Here is a 22,262-nt window from a genome sequence, read left to right as displayed (position 1 = left end):
TAGTAACTTGCTTAAGAAAGGTTTTGATTTTTCTATGTTAAAAAGCACCTTTTAAAAATGAGTGAATACAATAGAACTGGAAGCCGCAAGTAACACAAACAAACCGACAAACTTACTGACACAGACAACAGTGTGGTGGTTACCAGAGGGGTCGGGGGTCAGGGAGGATGAGGAGGACAAAGGGGGCAAACACACGGTGACGCAGAGGAGACTAGACGTCTGGTGCTGGGCACCCAGCACGACACACCAAGGGTGTGTTATAGACTTGGACGCTTGAACTTTAGTTATTAAACTATGTTACTCCAATACATTGAATTTAAAAAAATAAGTGAATGCACTTTTTAAGAGATTTTATATATTTAATGTAGAGTGAGGGGACGGGAGGGAGAGAAACATTGGCCAGTGGCCTCTCCCACGCCCCCTGGCCTGCACCCCAGGCCTGCGTCCCCGCCCAGAACCCAACTGGCGACCTTTCCACTCGCAGGCCAGTGCTCACCCCACGGAGTCCCGCCAGCCAGGGCATATAACAAAAAAGTAAATAGCACTTTTTAAAAAAAAATTGGTCTACTTGCATAGCTTTACTCATTTAAATCTTTTGCATCTCTAGTTTTGAACAGTTCTGTATAAATTACTGCAATGAAAAACTTCAGCAACTCTTAATTGAAAGCACCCTAAAGGCAGAACAGGCAGAATATGAAATGGAAGGAATAGAGGTAAACATTTTGATGTTTTTCTCCTCATTTGACTTCTTAATCTAGTGAAAGATATTTCCCTGAGAAATAGGATTTCATTGGTGACTTTTCCTGATTAGGACTAAGAATTGTTTTTCACGCCTTCTCTGCTTATGTCCTGGGAAATCATTTTGATACTCAGAAAGCATTATTTTTTTTTGGTAGCATTAGAGATGAAAATCAGATTTTTTGAGGGGAAAATCCATTTAAAAGAAATATATTTTCTGTTCCTCTAAATCCTTCTTGGAGAATTCTTCCCTCTTTGTCATTTTAGTGGGAGCCAATTCAGTATTTCAACAACAAGACCATCCTGGATTTGGTTGAAGAAAGACACAAGGGAATCATTTCTATTCTGGTGAGAACATGAATGTTGACCTTCGAGCCCATTCCCATGGTGTTCCGGGCATGGACAGCTTTCCCCAGGATTAGAAAGGGCTGAGAGTGGACCCACTAGGATTGAAGTGTACAGGCCGAGCCGTTTTGTTGAATTCTTGCTTGGAGCTTTGGGCCACGCTTTCCCCTCTCCTGTCGATTCAGAGACCTGCGTGATAGGCCACGGGGAGGCGGTGAGGAGAGGCCTCTGCAGTGAGAGCATGCGCGTCTATCTTCCGTAGACGCGGCAGGGTGAGCCAGAAACCTGGGGACCCAATGTGGGCAGGTGTCTGGTGGCAGCTTCGGAGCGGCTGCTTTCGTGCTTAGCATTGAGCTGGAAGCCGAGAAACACGAAGGAAGGCTTTATTTTAAGAAAATAAATGCATCGAGTCTGAGCTGAGGCTCCACGGGGTGGGCCTGTGACCTCGTTTTGGACTCCTGGGTCTTCATCAGTGTCCTCAAATCCACAATGGTTCTCATTTCCAAATGTCAGATCTTAAAACAAATTCTAAGGGCCCATAAGACATGATTTCCTTGCCTTGCTTTTCATTCGGGATCATCTACACCATTCTTTGCCTCCCTTTTAATGAAATAACTGGTCCCCTTCCCCCACCCCTCACCCTCCACTGCCCACCCTGCTGGGGACCCAGCATGGAAGAGCCCAGCAGGGACTCGAGTGAGTGGTGATTCTGGTTGCCAGGAGCATGGGCACCACCTGGGTTCAAATCCCAGCCCCTTTGTTTGCTGCCTGTGTAACCTTAGCCAGGTGTCTTAACCTCTCTGAGCTCCAGTATCGTCATCTGGAAATGGGTACAGCACTTACCTCAGAGAGGGGCTGTAGGGACACATTCAGCGCAATGCTGTGTGCAGAGGGCTCAGCTGTGCCCATTCCGTAGTGAGCATTCCTACTGCACCCACTCAGCAAACACCCGTCGAATGCTCCCTTTGTGCCACGGTCGCGCCCCGTGCTTTGGGACACAGCAGCGCACAGAACGGATCAGAACCTCCCGCAGGGGAGGCTTTCAATGCTGGTGACTCACAGGCGAACAGGCAGAATCTGTAGGTTGTGCAGTGGTGAAAAAAAGAGAAGATCAGCTGCGCCGAGGAGGGGGCTCCGTTTTACATCAGGGGGTCGAGGAAGGGCTCCCCGAGGAGGTGACATGTGAGCCGAGGCCCAAAGGAGGTGCGACACCCGCCATGTGCACATCCGGGAAGCAGGCTCCAGGAGGCGTGGACGGGCGTGCGCGGGCGTGCGCGGGGATAGGCGCACTCACTGCTCACACGGACTGCTAGACCAGCCTTTTACAATGTTTTAGTAAAAAATACTTCTTTCCGTTTGGTTTTCCGTAGATGGAATCAGAAAGCACAGAAATTTTGCTTTGTAAGAGTTCTTTCACCAACTTCAACCAGGTTTTTGGTGGTGTTTCTGTCGTTTTAATGGAAGCTACAGGGTCGATTCATCCTTAATTTTTTTTAGGCGGTCAATTAAATGTCATCCGCGTTGAAGACCCGAAACAGGAAGTAGAAAGACGTAGCTTGAGCAATGCGAAAGGTTAGGCTCGGGGTGGGGGGTTTATAGTGGGCTTTCGTGGAGGCTTTGCTCTGAGTAGAAGGGAACATGTTCTTGGCCAGCAGTGTGTAGTTGAGACGAGATGGGGCCGAGTGTCTCAATCAGCCTCATCTGGGAGCTGGGAGTGTCCTCGGGAGACTTTGGAAGCGAGAGCATCAGGTGGGCGGCAGAGTTGATTTTTTTTCCCGTGGAGTTTCCGGTCTCTCTGGTTCCGTGAGGTCGTTGTCAAATCTGAGAAGCCGAGCACTTGTGACAGGTTAGCAACCCTACCCTGAAAGGTTCACCTGAACTGGTGTGAGGTGGCAGTATGCTAGTCCGGGACATTCTGCCACAGCCGGCAAAAGCAGTTCAACTTGGACTTGGGGGAGTGTGGTGCTGTGGACCGAGGCGTCTCTGTTCCTTTTGCAGGATGAGGAATGTATTCGTCCCGGTCCTGCGACTGACCTGAGTTTCCTGGAGAAGCTGGAAGAGAAAGTGGGGCAGCATGAGCACTTCCAGACGTACGTATCTCGTTTGACGCGCTGTCGTGTGGAGGAGGATCGGCGCACGTCCATTTTCTTGGGGGTGTGAGCAGGGCTCCCCAGGAGTCCAGCTCTGGCTTCGTAGTGGAAATTCCGTTACAGGGCACCACACTGGGCACAGTGGGTCCTTGAATACCATTGTTGTGTTACAAGGTTGATGAGATGCCGCAGGAACTGGACTCTCGTTTACATCAATGCGCCTATGGTGAAACTGGTTTTATTACACGTCGCTTTGCTGTCATTCCCAGAACCTATTGACTGTGTTAAGTGAGGGCTTACTGTATACACACACCTTTTGTTAGTAAAAATCAAACTCAGATTCCAAGTCAAGTTTAAAAAGATTTTTTTATATCTTTTATGATCATTTCATCTGGGACACGTCCACATGCATACAAAATAGTCTTTTCTTTAAAAAAGGTCATGTGTAGCATGACACAGTGAAGTGTATAGATCTGAAGTGTATCGCCTGGTGACTGTGCCCACACGGCCACCACACAGATCTCAACCTAGAGTGTTTGCAGCACCCCAGAGAATCAGCCAGAAATTAACTTAGTCTTTGAGGTGAGGAGAGAATTTAAGAACGGACACTCTGGAGTCACAGAGGCCTTGCTTTGAATCCCAGCTCAGCCATTTGTTAGGCACTTGGCCTTGGACAAGCAACACTCCTGTGGCCGGGTTTCCCGCTCTGCAAGATGGGAACGCTAGTATATAGCCTGTGGCAACATCGGTTTTATTATACATTGTTTTGCCGCCACGTAGAATCGTACGTGACTGCGTCAGTCCCCTGATGTGGTTTCTGACCAGACAGTGAGAGGAATTCAGTAAACGGTAGTGGCTTTATCAAGCCTGTTGCAGAATATTGAAAGGATACATCAGTGGAACTGGATAAGTAAATGAATCAAGAGTGGAAAAATAAACGGGTATAGTCACACATGGAATGAAATGTGGCCATTAGAATGAGCAGTCTCTAACTCCATGCAGTGGTGTGGGGAAGCCACGCACACAAAGGTCGGAGACACTGTTGAGCTGTGCACACTCAGGAGGTGTGTGTGTCAGTGTGTATGTGTGGACATTTCAAGAAAAAATCATTTAACAAGTATGAATAGCCAGAATCTGAAAAATGGTATTTCATGAGTATTTTCATCTCTCGACATCATAAAGATGGAAGGTAGTGAGACTGTTTCTTCGTTGTCAAGTTACTCCATTGTAAAAACAGACATATTTCTGTGGTTCGTGTAAGTTTTTTTATTCCTCAGTGCTTTCGAGAAGGGAGGGTGACTTTGCACCTTGGTCTTCAGCCGAGATGAGGTGGGTAGCAAGGCTCCCTGGCCACTGCCCCACGTGGTCAGCTTTCAGCGCTGGGCTGGCCTGCGGGTGATTGTCGGGGTCCCACACGCCTCCCAGGGCCTTCTCTCTCTGCTCTCTGTACTCGTGCATTTTGTTGCCTCGAAGCAGGAAGGTTCAGCTCGTGTCTGTTTCCATCTCGCTGTAGCCAGAAGCTGGCGGGTCCAAAGGGCCGAAAGAGGATTGGCTGGATGGAGTTCCGCCTGTTCCACTACGCGGGAGAGGTCACCTACTGCACCAGAGGTGAGTGCCCACGGGGCACAGGTCGCAGCCCTGAAGGTGCCTCTGTGTCCCCCGAAGAAATGCCACACACCCATCTCAAATGTTCCCCAGCCCCCCATGTAAGCATGCCATGTGAGAAATCTTCATTTACTGTATTATTACTATATGTGTGTGTATCCACTTTGAGGTAATTCACATATATCTCACCCACTCTAAGTGTGCAATTCAACAGGTTTTAGTGTGTTCACTTTGTAGCTGTACAGCTACCACCGCAGTCAGTTTTAGGATGTCCTGTCACTGGCCAAAGAAACCCTGTGCACAGCGGCGGTCCCTCCCTTCACCTGGGCCCCCCCCCCCCCTCGCAGCCCTGGACGGCAAACTCGTCTGTTGAACTTTGTATCTCTCTGTATTTGTCTGTGCGGCCCATTTCACGTAAATGGGGTCACGCAACATGTCGTCTTCTGTGTCTGGCTTCTTTCACGTAGTGCAGCGATTCTCAGCCCTTTTCATGTCATGGTGCACATCAACTAATTATTAAAATTAAAATTTTGATTAGAACTCTTGTCCAGTCAAAAATATATTTTTTGCCAATCTGACCACAATAATGGGAATGTACTTGATGCCACTGTATCGTGTACTTAAAAATAGTTAAAAGGGGCCCTGGCTGGTGTAGCTCAGTGGATTGAGTGTGGGCCTGCAAACCACACGATCACGGTTCAATTCCCAGTCAGGGCACATGCCTGGGTTGCAGGCCAGTTTCCACCAGAGGACTCATGAGAGGCAACCATACATTGAACTTTCTCTCCTTCTCTCCTTCCCTTCCCCTCTAAAGATAAATAAACAAATAAATCTTTAAAAAATTAAAAAATTAAAAAAATATTTTAAAAATAGTTAAAATTTTAAATTTTATGTTATGTATACTCTATCCCAATGAAAATGTTAGTTTTGACACCTCCTAGCTGTCATCTAAAGAGGTTGGATCTGAGACATTTCTGATGCATGTCTTGTCTTTATTTCTGATGCTTGTCTTTTTAAGCTGGTTTTGGCTTGATAAGGACACTTAGCTACTAATTTAATTATGAGCTGATTGGGTATTAAGTGACACATACCAACTTTTAAAATCGGAAGTGGCGTGGCTTCCTTTGTATGAAGGTGCTACTGGCCGCCACAAGCCCTGGCGTCTGGGTGTTGATTTTTCTCAGCGTTGGGGCCGATCTTCTCATCCAACCTCCATAGTCTCCCCGGCAGCCCTTCAACTTCAGCGCCCCCTCCGTTGTTCATTGTTTGTGTTCTCTACCGCCAGGCCAAGGCGTGTGGGCAGGGCGGGGCATTCATGTAGCCCGTCGGGACTCAGAGTGAAGCGAGTGTCGAAAGCTCGGCTCCAAACTCCAGGTTCTCCAGTTGTCTCCCCTGGGAGCCCCTGGAAATGCCTGGAGACACATTCAGTTGTCCCCACAGGAGAAGATGCTACTGGCATCCAGTGGGCAGAGGCCAGGATGTGGCTCAGTGTCCTACAATGTACCACATGGTCCCCACAACAAAGAATTGTTCAGCCTCAAATGTCATGATGCCAAGGCTGAGAGCTCTTGTCTGATTACAAGAGATTATTTTTAGGATTTCCTCTTGCAGTCATTGAGGATGGAATCGCATTTTTAGGCAAAGCCACTGATTCCAAAATCTCTTACTCGATATTTTGTAGGATTCTTGGAAAAAAACAATGATATCCTGTACAGACATCTGAAAGAGGTAAGTCTGAAACGTAGCTATACGTGTTTCTGATGGGTATGAGCTACTACCTGTGGCCCTGATTTCAGGTCGATTTGCTCTTCTGGATTCTCCTCTCCAGGCATTGTGTTGGAACTCCAGCGTGCTGTGGCCGGAGCAGACATTTGAGATGATCTGTGTGAACTCGTCACTTAATAAGCCCATCCAGTGTGTGTGGTGCCCCTCCCGTGTGCCAGGCACAGTGCTAGCTCTGGAGTTTCAGGGTGGGAGGCAGTACAGTGGCCAGGAATAAATATACGCACAAAGAAGTTAGCCATCAGTGGAAAGTGCTATGAAAAAAATAAGCAAGGAACTGAGACTAAAGGAACATTTTTAGTTGAGTTCAGAGGATCAGAGGAAACATCCCTGTGGGGGTGACTTTGAGCTGCAACCTGAATGAGAATGGTCTTGGCCATGGAAAGATCAGGGTTCCTCTGGGTAGTGGGACCAGCATGTGCAAAGGCCCTGAGTCACAGATGAGCTCAGTGTGTTCAGTGAGGGGTAATGTTTGGAGAGAGGGCCCAGAGCTCAGCAGGCTGAGGTCCCCAGGGAGGAGCAGAGATTTTATTCTGGTTTCGTGGCAATATACTGGGTGACATGAACTCTGCAGATGATGAAATGGAGACCCATAGAAGTTGTCACTTGCCCCAGGTCACATCTTGAGATGGGGCTAGACCCAGGAGTAGCCCCTGGGGCTAAGTCCTAGTCTCCTTCCATATACCCTGCCAGTAAGAGAACGCTCAAGTTTTTAAAGTTTTTCTTTATGAAACTATCAACTGTTTTGTGTCAAAGTATATTTTATATATTGCAGATGTACAACTTTATAACACAGCACCTGTCACTCTGTAGTGTGCCCCCCACCCAAAGTCCAGTCTCCTTTTGTCACCATATGTGACCCCTTTCCCCTCTTCATTCTCCTCCTTCCCCTCTGGTGACCACCGTTTTATTGTCTGTGTCTACAAGTTTGGTTGTTTTGTTTGTTTTCTTCATTCACGTTCTGTTGTTGTTGTTTTGTTTGCTATCCCACATGTGAATGAATGAAATACGGGTCCGATCCTTCTGACTCATTTCACGTAGCACGATACCCTCGGGATCCATCCGTGTCATTGCAGACGGCACATGTCACCATAATAGGTACATGCCACCTCTTCTCTATCCACTCATGGGTTGGAGGACGCTCAGGTCATTTTCCTGTCGTGGCCACTGTGAATAATGGTACAGTGGACACAGGCACGTGCATCTTTACAAATAACTGTTTCCAGTTTGTCTCAGACAGACACCCAGCAGGGGGATTGCTGGGTCACACAGTAGCTCTGTTCTTTCTTCTCTGAGGAAGCTCCACACTGTTCTCCATAGTGGCCGCACCAATCCACATTCTCACCAGCGGCGTGTGAGGTCCTTTCTCTCCACGCCCTCTACGGCACTTGGGATTTCTCGTCTTGTGGATGACGCACGGCCATTCTGACCAGCGTGAGGTGGCATCTCATTGTGTTCTTGTTCTGCATCTCCCTAACTAGTGGTATTGAGCATCTTCTCAGGTGTCTGTTGGCCGTCCGGACGTCATCGGAGATCACTCTTAAAGAACCCACTTAGTCTGGAGCAGCGGGTTGGAGGGGAGCAACTATGGCTTCCTTGTGTCAGAGGAAAAACAGTCACATGGCCTCCCCAAGCAGACAGAGAATATGCACATGTAGTATTTGCACATTTCCTTCCACACTCGATTGTGGTTTCGCCCCTCTTCTTCACGCGCTCCCAGAGCGAACGGCTCTGGTCCACTGCGCACACGGATGTGCGCCTTCCTCACGGCCCCTCGGTGGTTTCTGAGGCAGCACGTGGAGCACTCACTGGTCTTCGCTGCAGGTGCTGTGCAGTTCCAGAAACAGCATCCTGAAGGAGTGCTTCCTGGTGGCCGAGTTGGAAAACCGGCAACGGTCACCAACGGTGAGTGGATGCTCACCCTTGAAAAGATGCCCCCTGTGAAGTCAGAAAGGCAGCAAAGATCACCCAGCGGGTGCCCGCAGTTCCTCCCGGCCACCTACCCTTTGAAGTCCCCCCTTTTTCCTGGAGCTATCACCCTCCAGCAGGTTCTATTAGATACATATTTTCCAAGGTTAGCAAGCAGCGTGGTCACTTGCAGACATTCTCTGAGCTCCTACCATGTCAGGCGCTGGGCTGGGCAGAGGGGAGTCAGCAAGAACAAAACAGACAAGGTCCCCGAGCTCCTGGGGCTTGTGTCTAGTGGGGGAGGGGTTAGGAAAACGCCAGCTGAAGTGCTGTGAGTGCCCTACAAGAAGCTCGGAATCGAGGGAACAGGAATGTGAAGGTGGGGGCGGGCATGGCAGCGTTGCCAGCTCTGCCAGGCGCTAACTGCATACTTGCTGAGTGAGTGAAGCGCTCTGGGTGGATGCCCATCTAGCCTCTGCCTAACCAGGCTGAGCCTGGGCTTCCTGGGCCAGGACTTCCAAAGCCCTCCCTTAATAGGGGACAATGCAGCGGGTGGAACAGTCTGTTGAGAGTTTGGGCCTAAAGGGCCAGAGTCTTGTACCCTAACCCGTCTCTTTGGTATTAACTGAGAGCAGCCATGTCTACTGAGCTCGTTCTCCATCCCCGCAGGTGGGGACACAGTTTAAGAACAGCCTGAGCAGCCTGCTGGAAATCCTCATGTCCAAGGAACCTTCGTACATCCGCTGCATCAAGCCCAATGAGAAGAAACAGCCCAGTGAGTTGTGAATCGTTCTGAACAGGAGCTCAGGGCCGTGAGGCTGGGGGGGAAACCAAGATGGCGCTGGGTGAAAATCCCCCAAACACCCCAGGCTCGTCCTTGGCCTGCGGACATAAATTGTTTTCATTTTTTGTGATAGGAGGTAAAGAAATGGGGGAGGGGGGGGTGGTTCTGGGTGAGCACTGCTCAGATTTTGGCCCATTTCAGGAGCTACGCAGCTGAGTCAGCCAGTGCACAGGGTTTCCAAATGGTCAGTGACTGGGCTATTTTCTACACTGTGCCACAGCTTCTAACAGAGTCACACAGTAAGAGGCTCACAGAGGCCAGGCAGGGAGAGCAAATTTTGAGTGATGCAGACTAGGCATAAGACAATAGGGAGTGGAGGGGACTGTGGCAATCTGCAGAGAGCACACTCCATTAGAGGGGGAGCGCTCCTCCCTTCCAGCTGTTGTTGTCATGTGGGTCTCTAGGCTCAGAATGGCCAGATCGCCTAGTTTTCCAAGAGAAACCGAAGCCCAGATTTTCCTGTCAATCCCCCCCCTAAATAAATCTCGGTCAGGACCCACAGAACCTGCCTGTGGCTAGGCCCAGCTCACAAGGTCGTCAGCTTGCAGCCCCTCCTCTGGGCCCTCCTGGTTGAAATGGAGCCCTGGGGTGTGTCCTTCCCCGCTCCTCTCCCTTCTGTGTATCCACAGGCAAGTTTGATGACTTCCTCATAAGGCACCAGGTCAAGTACCTGGGGCTGATGGAGCACCTGAGGGTGAGACGGGCCGGCTTTGCGTACCGACGCAAATACGAGCATTTCTTGCAAAGGTAAAGTATGTTTTGTTGCTCTTAAGCCAGTGAAGCCAAACACCTACAGCTGTCCCCTCTCATCTGCGGGGGGGGGGGGGGCACGTTCCAGGACCCCCCGCGGACGCCTGAAACCCACACATAGTGCTGAACCCTACTTATTATACTATTGTTTCCCTAGTCATACGTACACATTATAAAGTTTAACTTACAAGTTAGGCACACTGAGAGATCAACAATAACTAATAGTAAAATAGAACAATTAGAACAACATGCATAATGAAAGTTATGGGAATGTGGTTTCTCTCAGAATTCCTGATTATACCCTACTCATCCTTCTCCCTGTGACGATGTGAGATGATGACATGCCTTAGTTAAGAATTCTCACATTTTCACTTAAAGGAAGCGCTTCATGGCTTCTCTGTGAGACATCGGAATTGCCATCAGCATTAACCTTGTGCTCTGGGGCCGTTAACCACGTAGCATAAGGGTGACTTGAACACAAGCGCTGCGAAACCGTGACAGTGACGTGACAACTCAGAGGGCTCCTGAGTGGCTAACGGGCCAGCGGGGTGGACAGCGTGGGAGTGCTGGACAACAGGGGTGTTCACAGCCTGGCTCTCCGTGTGTGCCCCTCCCCTCCCCAGGTACAAGTCCCTGTGCCCCGACACCTGGCCACACTGGCACGGGCCTCCAGCAGAGGGCGTCGAGCGGCTGGTCAAATACATTGGATACAAACCAGAAGAGTACAAGTTAGGGAGGTAAGCGGCTGGCAAGTCACTGTCACAGGGTTTTGGCCGCTGAGCCATATCCATCTACAGCCCAGGGAATTCATTTTTCAGGAAAGTACGTAGATTTGCCAGAGGATTTGTCCATCCACTCAATTTAAATGTAGCTCTTTACAGGAACAACTCTCCTGTGTGTCTCCTTCACTTTCAACGCTCGCCTCCCTCAGCACACCCTGTGGCACTCCTGACACCAGCGGGGTGTCCTGCGGTTTAAATCACTTCTGCCACTGTCCCCCTGGAGCTGGTGTCCGCCCACAGACAAAGGCCCAGTCCTGCAAGGCAGTCCCTTCCCCATAGCAGAAGGTAGTCCCAAGTCCAGGCCAACTGGCGACTCGTTCCCATGAGTCCCTCCTTGGGTTTGAGTGCCTTGCTAGAGCAGCTGACAGGACTCAGGAAAACATCTCACACAGTGGACCCCTCACTTCTTACAAAGGGGTGTAACCAAGGAGCAGCCGGACAGAAGGGCTGCACAGAGCAAGGTGTGCGGGAAGGGGCGGAGCTTCCACGCCCTCTCCGGGTGCACCCAGCCCCTCTCCAAACCTTGTCCTTCTGGGGGTTTTATTACAAGGGTTTTGCGAGTGGTGGCACTGGTTTGAGACAAAGACCAAGTATGCATTTGTTGTAAACTCTAATATCATAGGTTCCAAGTGCTCAGACGGGCCAGTTAGAGAAGATTTATACAGGCGCTCTGGACTCTAAACCTGGCAGGGGCCTGGAATGAACCTATTTGCTTGCAAAATGAGGAGGGGACCAGGGTGGATCCTCTAACCTCTGTGCGTCTAGAGTCGTTCACTGCTCAAATGTACGCAGGACCTCTCAGAGGGGACAGTAGAGCTGCTGGGATGTGACAGATCCTTCAGCTGCAGTGGTCCCGAGCAGGACAGCTTTTCCGTACATTGAAAGCTTTGAGGCGAAATGCATCAGGGTGAGCCAGGAAGCTCTGTGTCTGTTCTGTCAGTCACTTTGGTGAATTTGGTTGCAGGAACGGTGCCCAAAGCCTGAAGGGGGTCCATTCCCAGGCCCCTGAGATCCCAGCTTCAGGGGCTTCTCTGCCTTTGAACCCACCAATGGGCTTTTCCCTGTCGGCATCCAGTCCCACTTGCACAAGGCCGTCTGCGGCCACTCTGGCCGCTCTCCAGCCTCACACTTCTATTCTGGGCCCTGCTCCAAGAGGCAGTTGTTTTTCCCAGCCAGATCCCTGAGAGCCTGAGGGAGGCAGGCCAGGGAGGTCAGAGGGTGAGATCTGTCCCTGCTCCATTACCTGGCATGAGGAGGTGGGATCCTGCAGTTTGGCACACTGCTGCCCCCGGTGGCTGTCCTGGGAAGTTTCCCCCCAACAGTAGGCGGGTGGGATAGACATTACAGGTCACTATTGAGAGTTTCTCTCAGCTAATTAGATCCATATTCCCTGTCGTCACCTTTTAAAGCCCAGGGAAGTAACCGCAGGTTAGGATGGTGCATTCGTTTTCTAGGGCTGCATAAAAAAATGAGCACCAACTAGCTGGCTTGAACCAAAAGAAATTTATTCCCTCACAGTTCTAGAGGCTGAAGTCCAAAGTCAAGGTGTGGGCTCCCTCTGAGGCTGCTCCCTTGGAAGTCTTTATGGGAGGGTCCTTCCCTGCCTCTTTCATCTCCCAGTGGCTCCTCACACTCCTTGGCTTGTAGCCACATCACTGCAGTCGCTGTCCCCACCTTCACATGGGCTTCTTTCCCGCGTCTGTGTTCCATCCTGTCCCTTTAAGGACAAGGTTGGATTTAGGGCCCACCCTAATGACCTCCTTACCTTGGTTACATGTGCAAAGGCCGTCTTTCCAGAACCCCATCCTGAAGTGCCAAGTGGATGTGGGTTTAGGGGAAACACTATTCAACCCACTACAGATGATGACAGACCAATTAATAATTAAAACACTCTCTTTTTTTCCCCCTTCCAGAACCAAAATATTCATTCGTTTCCCCAGAACGCTGTTTGCTACAGAAGATGCCTTTGAATTTAGTAAACATCAATTAGGTATGATTTTTTTTTTCTGGCCTTCCTTCAGTAGAATGTGAAATGAGTAAGCTTAGCTTGGGCGACATCTTAAACATGGTGTTGGCTACAACATCAGCAGCACTGGCTTTGGGAAGCAGGAACAAGATACGGGATACGGTAACATGCATGTGAATTTATGCCTTGGTGAGCGTTTGGAGGTCGTCATGGACGCACATGGAAACAAACACTGTAGTGCCGCCCGATTCCAGTTTGGGTCGGACTTTGTTGCCCCTCGGGAGTCCACCCCCTTAAGTGGATTTAAGACGTGTTTGTACAGCTACCCAATGTTGGATGGCGTAACTTCAAAGCCTACAGCCAAGGCATTTGTTGTGAAAGGTAGAGGAGAAAAGTTAGTGATGGGAAAATGCAAATAATGAAAAATTAAAACTACACGGGGGAAGGGGGCAGGGCAGGACTTCTTCCTTGAAACTGGCCTGCTGAGGACAATGCCATGAGAGTGGTCCGGGTGCTTGCTGTGTGTGGTGCGTCCTGAGTCCTGTGTTCATCATCTTGGTCTGTCCTCAGGATACACACCCAGGGGGGCGAGTGTCACCTCCACTTCCCAGTCAGGGTCACTCGCTGAAGGCCACATAGTCAGTCAGCAGCAGAGCTGGGGTTTGAACTTGGGTCTCTGGCTGCAGGTCCTAGACTCTGAACTGCCGTGCTGAGTGGTCTCATTTTTTGACCCCTCCACAGCAGAGGGCACCGATCACTGGGGTCTGGTCAGTGGGTGGGTGCTGGAGGCTGTGCAATGCCTGAGCCAGTGTTTCGCCTCAGCTCCCAGGGGATGGGACATTCATGGTTTGCAGGATCCTGGAGGAGCTTGGCTGGTGGTGGGACCTGTCACTGGGAGGAGGAGGAGGATGGAGAAAGGAGAAGCTACAGGGGCAGGTCCTGCAGCCCTGGGGTCATACCCGGCCTCAGTAGCCGCGCTGCCTTGCAGCTAGCGAGTTAGCAAGTTTCTTTGCCACCTGATCTGTGTGCTTGTTAATAAAATGTGCTGGTGCCCGCCTCGTGGGAGTCATGGGGGAAGGTGTGAGGATGAAATGTCACTCCTGACACGGAACCAGCATGCGGCAGCACCTCTAGATGGTGGCTCTGGCCCTTCCCCGGGGAAACGTAGAAGGAAGACAAAGCCCCAGTTGCTGGACAGCTCCCAGAGCCAGGATGAACCTGACCCTGCTGCATCGGCTTCCTGTCCCCTCGGTGTGGAGTGCCTCCAAGGTCACTTCTGGCATTCCCCCTCAAGGTCACACCTGCAGCGATGCACACAGGAGGGTCATTTTACTAAAACGTTTGTTTTGTTTTAAGTTGCAAGAATTCAAGCCACATACAGAGCCTGCCTAGAAAGGAGAGCCTATGTGAAGAAAAGACAAGCAGGTGAGAGCTCGGCGGAGACTCGCCCGCCTGCGACTCCTAGAGTCCTGCGGGTCCTGCGGGTCCTGCGGGCTGGTCCTGGAGATGCGGGCTGCTATGCGCATCCTCTCCCCCAACCCTGTCTGGGAACCTAGGTGCGGGGTGGCCTCAGGATCCAGTTCTGGGGCCTGCTGTCATTTCTCCTCCACTGTCCAGAGAATATGACTCAGTGGGCCTCATTTGTCCCATGGACGTGGTTTATGTGACCCACGATATCTGCACGTTTAAAGAAAAACGTTTTAAAGGTCACTAGCCCCATGAGCACCTCCAGAGTCCCTTCCCTCTGTCCCTCCCCAATGCCTTCTCACACCCACCCCCAATCCAGTGAATTCTAAGTAGCTCTCCTGTGCATGCGTGCACCACTCGGTGTAATCATAGGCTGGCGTGATTGGCACTTAATAAAGTGACACTGTATTTTTGGCAACGTCTTTGCACTCCAAATTGTTTTGCAGATTCAATCAGTAAACATTGATAGTTACTCGTTTTCATCAATGCGCAGCAGTCCACTATATCAGAGGTCCGCAAAGTTTTGTCTTAAAGGGACAGATAGTATTTGAGACCTGTGAGGTCATACGGTTTCTCTGGCAGCTACTCTGCTGCTGTAGATTGGTGGTAGCTTTACACAAATACATAAATCAACGGGCACCGAAGTGTTGCAATTAAACTTTATTTATAAACAGGCAGCCAGCCTGAGGGTCGTATTCTGCTTTCCCCCGTGCTATCAGAGTAGAAACAATTTAGCTGTTTCGTTGGTGGAACATTTGGGTTGTTTCCAGTTGGTTGTGGGTTTTTTGTTTTTTTTTCGGTAATGACATTAAAAAAAAGCATTTAAAAATCTGGATTAACTGAGAATAATATGAAAAGCATTTAAAAATTGGGAGACAAGCCAGAAATCTAATTTTTGTGCCCCAATTTGCTGATGGGGCCCAATTTTTAAATGTGGACAAAGTGAACACATTGAAACGGATGGACCACGTCAGTCAGACAGACACGTACCATCAGAAGTGTCAGCCATCTTGTCCCTGAAAAGGACCTTGGGAAACTGTAGCTACTTTGCATAATTTCGGGGCTTTCCATAGCGCCCCGTGTTCCTCTGTCTCCCTAGTGCCGTGTCCCTCTGAGCGTCCCCCCCCAGTAAGAACTGATGACGTTCGCCTGACTTCCAGCTCGGGGGGCTAGCCGAGTGCCGTTTCGGGCACGTGGATGACTAATTCTGAAAAAGCCTTTTGCATCTAAATATGATCGTGCCCCAACTTCTAATGCCGGCAGTGAACTCTTTCAGCCATCAAACTGGAGACCCACTGGCGTCGAGTCCTGGCTCGGAAGAAGGCCGAGAGGAGAAAGTGGGCTGTGTTCATCGTAAGGAGGTGAGTTCTCGGGGATGGGGTGGGGAGGGCTGCTCAGTGCTGGGGTGCTGCAGAGGTGGTCGTGGACTGGGCTGAGTTTCTTGGATTTGTGCAGAAAGGTAACCTTATTTTTGGGATGTCAACCCTTAGGAATTCAGTTCTCTTTCCTCTGAGCACCCTAACTCGATGCTGATCACAGTTGAGTACACTTGTAGTTTCTCAGAGTTGAGTTCAAAAGTCAGAGTCAAATGCCTTCTGATGCCGGGCAGGTAAAGGAAGTGAATCTTGTGAACTGGAATGAGACAGTAAGGCACGGTGGAGACTGCAGCAAACTGGAAAGCTTTTTTCACCTTGGATGACAGGCTGCTGTAGAGAAATGCCAGGCCAGCATTGCCAGACCTTTTGATTTTTCAAGGAAAGCCGAAAACCTGGCTTCCATGTAATACCTCCTCTTTGTTGTCGTTGGCAACTGATTCGAGCTATTCCAAACAAAACAAAAATAGCATGGGTGAAATGGAACCCATCCTTGGGGCAGATCTGGCCTGTGGGTGACATCCCTGGCTGTGGCCCACAAGACAGACTAAATCAGGGGTGTCCAACCTTTTGGCATCTCTGGGTCACACGGGAAGAAGAGTTGTCTTGGGCCACACATTAAATACACAAACATTAATGAAAACTGATGAGCAAAAAAAGAAAAAGGTTTTTAAGTAAATTTACGATTTTGTGTTGGGCCGCATTCATAGCCATCCTGGCTGCATGTGGCCCGCAGGCCACGGGTTGGACACATACTCTCTACCCTTTGGCATCCTCCGAACCAGGTGAATGGAGAGAGGACCCCGTGAAGCAATAGGTCAGAAACCAACAAACCACTTTCCTATTTAGGTTCATAAAGGGATTCATCCATCGAGACAGGCCTCTTTGTCCCGACAACGAGGATTTTATCGTGTTCATGCGGAAGAATTACATCTTGAATCTTCGGTATCACGTCCCCAAGAATGTCTTGGACAAGAGCTGGCTGACGCCTCCTGGCATCTTGGAAAATGTAAGGACTCCACTGCGACTCAAGCTGCAAGTGACCCGGGCACAGATGGAGCTTTGGTGTTTCTTTGCTCTGCCTCCCTGGCTTGGAAGGGCTGCTGTAACAAAGCACGGCCTTGCAAGGGTGTTGCATGAGAAATTTCATTCCTTAGAACCCACAATCGCCTTACTGAAAGTATACAGCCATTGAAGGTCTGTTTATACAGAGCACTTTTAAATGGTGTCTGTCCTTCACGTGGCATTCCAGGAGGGTTAGGTGACTGTCACCCCTGACAGTTGTCTAAAGGATGGCCCGAGGACCCTCTGTGTACCGCTTAAGATTCTTGAGCCCTGACCCGGACCCCTGGAGTCAGCATCGCAGGAGTCTCGTTTCAGGCAGCTGCCAGGACTCATATGCGCTCAAGGCCCACTAGCTTAGCGGGAGCGAAGGAAGCTCACCAGGGGAACTGAACGCAGCTCTGCTTTCAAAGCTTCTGTTTGGGTGTGAGCAGGGCGGGTGAAAAAGCGGCGTGTCCCTCGCACAGGCATCGGAACTGCTCAGGAAAATGTGCACGAGGAACCTGGTGCGGAAGTACTGCCGCGGGATCACGGCCGAGAGGAAGGCGCTGGTAGGCTGCGAGGGCTGTGTAGGGAGGCTGGGGGGGCGGGGGCAGGCCCCACAGCTGGACTGTTCGTTAGCCGTCCTCAGCCGGCCGCCACTCCGCCTGTAAGCCAGGGGTCACGCTGGGCCCCTGCCTTGTGCACGTATTCAGCATGCAGACCGCTCAGCACAGAGCCCTGGTAAGGGGCGGCTGTTATCATCACTCAGGCCGTTGCCATGGGGATCGGTCTAGACGAGGCCGCAGGGCAAATGCAGGACCCCTCTCTGCTGGAGGTCTGCTTTTGTTTATGCTCATCCACAGGTCAGCAGACTTCTCCCAAAAAAGGCTAGAGAGTAAACGCTTTAGGCTTTGAGGGCCACAGGACCCCAGTTACAGTTACTCAGCTCTGCTCTAACAGCCCTGGAGGAGCCAGAGATGATGGGTAACTGAATGTGTAGTCCTGCTCCAGTCAAACTTTACTTGTACACAACCAGGCAGGAGGCTGGGTTTGGCCCGCTGGCTGCAGTTGGCCCGTCGATCTCAGCCCTAGAAGAAACTGCTCCCTGGAATTCTGACAGTTCCACTCCCAGGAAGCCAGTGCAGGTGGACAAAACAGGCCCTAGACACCAACGCCGTCTCGACCAGCACTCTTCAGGGCATTGGCCAAAGCCAGGACCCTATCCTGATTCCCGGGGGGAAGTGTGGCAAAGTTCCCACAGCTTGCCCAGGGACTTGTGCAGTGCCTGCATCTTGAACCCTGCTGTCCCAGGGTCCCACGGCTACCATTTCTGTCTCTTGAATTGTGTGTCACCAGATGCAGCAAAAGGTGGTCACCAGTGCAGTGTTCAGGGGGAAGAAGGAAGGCTACGCAGAGAGTTTAAATCAGCCCTTTGCTGACAGCCGGATAGGTAAGTGCGTGTTTCCATCTGTGCACTCACTTTCCCATTTAAGAAGTCATCAAAGGAGTTTTCAGCTCCATAGCATTTCCTGAAGGCTCCTCCCCAGCTGGGGTCTTGGTCACAGAGGGACACAAGGCCAGCAGATGCCAGTGGCCCTTCCGATGGTGGTTCTTAGTGATGATGCACTGTGTCCTTGTTCCCTCCCTAGATGAAGGAGACATCAGTCCCAAAGTGCTGCAGTTGCTCAGCAATGAGAAAATCCAGGTAAGGAAGGTGGGGGGTGGGGGGCAGGGTCCTGGCCTCCGACAGGATTCCCTGATGGCGTCGGGACGGGGGCTGCTTTCTGCGCGGAGTCTGGAAACGCTGCGTGTACGTGCGGGGGTGCGTGTGGTGGGCCGGGCTCTTGACTGTGACACTGTGGGTACAAACTAAGAGTTGGGGACCATGACCATCAGACACCTGTTGCTGTTCTTATGGTCCTTATCAGTCACCCTAGGAACTGTTCAGTCTTCCAGGAAGCTGAGGGAACTACGGCCGTGAACTTAATCACTAAACGTGCCCGAGTAGTGAGCAGGGTGGCAGGGTGCCTGGGGCGCCGATTGGGCTTTGTGACTGAGCAGCTCTGTGATCCCGGGCAGGTTCAAGAAGCTCTCAGTGGCTCTCCTGGCTGCTGTCACTTGTGGTCCCCCGGAGAACAGAAACCTGAGCAGCTAGAGTGGATCGCCCCCTGGTTGAGGTCTTTCAAACACAGAGCATTCTAGAGGTCATCTTTGCTGACCTTGCAGCGGAGACCTGTGAGGCAGGTGGCTGTCACCTTGCCTCCCTCAGAAGAGCAACAGCACAGGCAGAGCTAGGGACCAAAACCTACCTGGGAGGGAGCCAGGGTGCTGGGAAAACCTGTTTATGTGAAACCTGGCTGAGCCTCTGTTCGGGGCTGAGTGGCCAGGAGCCCGGTGCTCTGCCCCGCCCCCCACGAAGTAACCCCCCCCCTCGTAGTGACGGTAACCTCCTTGCAGTATGGCATCCCGGTCATTAAATACGACAGGAAAGGCTTCAAGGCGCGGCCCCGGCAACTCCTCCTCACTCAGAAAGCGGCCTATGTGGTGGAGCTGGCCAAAATCAAGCAGAAGATCGAGTACTCGGTGCTCAAGGGTAGGCCACAGGCAAGCCTCTGACAGCTCGCTGGGTGGACTCGGGTCCTGGGCCCCCCAGCAGTGCGGCCGCCCTCCGCAGGCAGACATCAGTGCGGCGGCGGGGCTGCCCAGGCCTGTTATTCTGGCCTAAGTATCAGTGGTACCCCTCCCCACCGAACCCTAGTCTGTAGGCTGGACAGTAGCAACCTTCTGCAGTGACCTGTTTTTTATTCAGGGTGCCCCCTCTGTAGCCCAGCAGCACGTGCAGACTGGGCCCAGCTGCGGCATGGGGCGGGGAGTGTGGGGTTGGGGACCCCCTAGGTAGGTGCACCTCCACTTTCATCTGTATTAACGCCAAGCTGTCTGGTTCCTGGCTCCTAACTTTGAGTCTGTCTTAAGGCATCTCCACTAGCTGCCTGAGGGACGGGATCTTAGTCATTCATGTGTCACCAGAAGCCAACAGGCAAAAGGTAATTGACAACCACCAGGCTCCGCCAACACAGGGAGGGGGCACACTGCCATGATGTTCCTCGGACCACAGAGAAACCGCAGTGCTGGGGGCACGCTCCTTTAAGTGGCCGCCTCTGAAGCTGTCCTGTCCTGTCCTCTCCACCACAGGGGGACGCCATCCTACAGTGTGAGCACGTATTTGAAGCGGTCACTAAACTCGCCATGCTGGTTAAAAAGGAGAACATCGTACATGTCATTCAAGGAAGGTAGGTGGCTTCACCTTTGGCTCAGGAAGTAGTTTAATGTTGGAATGCTTACTGACTCATCAAGGAAGACAGGAACATGAATCATTTCACCCACGCCACCCTCCCAGCAGGGGGCGGGCAGGGAGCCTCTAGTGGGGTCCCCTTGCCCTGCTGATAAAGAACTGCTTCCCTCACCCCTCCAGTTGGGACTCCAGGGGAATGCGAGAATGGGGGTCCCACCATCTGGTACTCAAAGGGGAGGGGCTTGTGTGCCTGAGGGAAGCTGCTCTTGGGGCCAGAGGAGGTGACAGCCACATGCTGTTGAAGCCTGTTTTGGGGGGACAGCTGGTTAAGCACAGTGGGCCTCAACTGTGCAGGCTGCGTGCAGACTGATTAGGGAAAAGCCCTACACTTTCTTTAGGACACAAAAGAAAGATATGGGGTCCGTGAGCACTTAAGGCCGTTCCCTCTGTAACTGAAGGAAGCACCACCTTTGCCACGGGCACCAGGTGGTTCAGCAGCGTGCAGACTGTCGCACACCCGGTCAGGGGCAGTGCGCACCGCTCTGAGCCACGCTCCTCCTCCTCGGGCTCAGGCGGGCCCCTCGCCCCGGCCCTGCTCCGGAGCCCCCGGGAGAGCGGGCTGCTGCTCCCCCACGTCCCGGCCTTTACACCGAGGGAGAGGTGGGCATGCTGGGAAGTGGCCTGTTTGGCTCTTCCCTGGAGCAGGCCTAGCCCACTACGAGGGCTGTCGTGTAAGGACGGACAAGTGGTTCTTCGGGTACCACGCTGGCCCTGGAAGAACTGAACGTGCCGTATGGAATAAAGCTCTATAATACAACAGCAGTTCAATCCTGAAACTAGTACAACTCCCTTAACAAATCTCTTCTGCAGACCAAAGGAAAGTAACCGGCTGTGTCAGTAATTCATCGTTCTGTGTATTTTAAGTTTACAGTTTTATATCAGTCCTGGGAGAGAAGGCACCATAGTTTTCGACACCGGGCCAGAAGAACAGATCTACAAAGATAAGAATGGGCAGTTAACTGTGGTGAGTGGCCATGCCTGGGAGCGAGGGCAGCGCTGTGGACAAGAGTAAAGATTAAAGCTCCGCCAGGTCCAGTCTTTCTAGAGACTGACTGAAGTCAAAAGCTCGTTTTCCTCTTTCTCGTCCTGATTCTGCATCTGGAAAACAGGACGAGGCGATTCAAACAGTGAATGCAAAGGGGAAAAAGAAGTGACTGAGCACATGTAACGTGAACCAGAAGATGGCATTCAACCCTCCTCGGTTTTCAGTGACAGCCCACTTGTCACTGGACAGTGAGGGTGTCATGCCTCGTCACCTCGGTGCTCAGACGCCAAACCAGACTCCCCAGTGTTTGCGTCTCACCCTGACACTGTGATGCGTGGGCTGGGGGTGGGCCCTGCGGTGTGGAGTGTACGCAACGCCCGGTGCAAGGAGCCACGGCCGTCTCAGGAAGAAGTCGAGGGCCTGTGCTCTGCCCTCTTGGGCACGTGGGACACAGAGCTTGTGTTGACCCAGGCTCAAAGGTCGCGTCTGTCTCTCTCTCTCTCTCTCTCTCTGAGTCACGCAGCCCAACTTTCTCCCTGACACAAGAGGCCTCAGTGAGCCCAATTCTAAACGTGGCTTCTCCAAGCTTTTCCGAACCTACCTGGAGGAGGTTGGGGAGGGGAGAGGCCTCGAACCCTAAGTGTGGACTCCCTTCCAGGTGTCCGTCCGCATGAAGTCCTGATAGAGGAGGACATCTGACAGAGGAGTGGACCCAGGAGGCAGGGTCTGATCCAGGAAGGCGACAGCAGCCCCAGGACAAGGACCTCCCCTCTGAAGATAGAGTGGCAGCTTGTGCCAGCACCCAGCCCCAGCCTCTTGAGTGCTGAATCAAAACACCCTCTTCAGGAAGTCAAGTGCCCCCGAGAGAGCACTTTGAAATGCCCCCCATAGGATATGTACTCAACAGGCACTTGACCGTGTCGTTGTAAGGTAGGCAACCGGTTCTCCACCTTTGTCAAGCCGCCACCAACGCACACCGAAGTGTGACATGTGGTCTGAAATTGAGTAAATGAAATTTCCTAAGGCTGCAAAACTTGGATTTTGCCTTAAATAAGTGGAACTTAGAAATGCACCCGCTTCCTTACCATTTCTGCTAGGCACTTTAGGTTCCAGTGGGGGGCTGTGTCCCCCCACGCCCCACCTCCCCAGTACTAAATGGGGGGCACCGCCAGCTAGCTGACTCTGCTTTTTCAGAATCCCGGCAGTGTTTCTGCCCAAGACGTTCCCTCAG

The 22,262-nt window shown here is 51.6% G+C and overlaps 1 protein-coding gene across 2 annotated transcripts in view; it reads left to right on the top strand.

The window, feature by feature from the left end:
* The window catches only part of MYO1H (myosin IH), a 34,415-nt gene extending 12,622 nt beyond the window's left edge, over positions 1 to 21,793 (top strand). The window contains exons 11-31 of one of the 2 annotated variants that reach the window (XM_037052313.1): positions 608 to 713; positions 1,006 to 1,086; positions 3,082 to 3,173; positions 4,687 to 4,781; positions 6,460 to 6,506; positions 8,385 to 8,465; positions 9,138 to 9,243; positions 9,942 to 10,059; positions 10,686 to 10,799; positions 12,758 to 12,834; positions 14,167 to 14,235; positions 15,554 to 15,638; positions 16,500 to 16,659; positions 17,180 to 17,263; positions 18,051 to 18,144; positions 18,344 to 18,399; positions 19,152 to 19,287; positions 19,668 to 19,738; positions 19,887 to 19,984; positions 20,911 to 21,010; positions 21,690 to 21,793. In XM_037052313.1, coding sequence (XP_036908208.1) covers positions 608 to 713; positions 1,006 to 1,086; positions 3,082 to 3,173; positions 4,687 to 4,781; positions 6,460 to 6,506; positions 8,385 to 8,465; positions 9,138 to 9,243; positions 9,942 to 10,059; positions 10,686 to 10,799; positions 12,758 to 12,834; positions 14,167 to 14,235; positions 15,554 to 15,638; positions 16,500 to 16,659; positions 17,180 to 17,263; positions 18,051 to 18,144; positions 18,344 to 18,399; positions 19,152 to 19,287; positions 19,668 to 19,738; positions 19,887 to 19,984; positions 20,911 to 21,010; positions 21,690 to 21,713 — 1,894 coding nt within the window. In that variant the 3' untranslated portion in view covers positions 21,714 to 21,793. Of the gene's footprint in view, positions 1 to 607; positions 714 to 1,005; positions 1,087 to 3,081; positions 3,174 to 4,686; positions 4,782 to 6,459; positions 6,507 to 8,384; positions 8,466 to 9,137; positions 9,244 to 9,941; positions 10,060 to 10,685; positions 10,800 to 12,757; positions 12,835 to 14,166; positions 14,236 to 15,553; positions 15,639 to 16,499; positions 16,660 to 17,179; positions 17,264 to 18,050; positions 18,145 to 18,343; positions 18,400 to 19,151; positions 19,288 to 19,667; positions 19,739 to 19,886; positions 19,985 to 20,910; positions 21,265 to 21,689 lie in introns of those variants that run through there. The other variant, XM_037052312.1, reaches the window with a different exon arrangement.
* Positions 21,794 to 22,262: the final 469 nt, after the last annotated feature.

This window comes from Sturnira hondurensis, unplaced genomic scaffold, assembly GCF_014824575.4.
Source record: "Sturnira hondurensis isolate 20B ecotype Veracruz unplaced genomic scaffold, ASM1482457v3 Scaffold0007406, whole genome shotgun sequence".
NCBI lineage: Eukaryota > Metazoa > Chordata > Mammalia > Chiroptera > Phyllostomidae > Sturnira > Sturnira hondurensis.
Note: the sequence above shows the minus strand (reverse complement) of the source record. Positions and strands in the feature narration are given on the sequence as shown.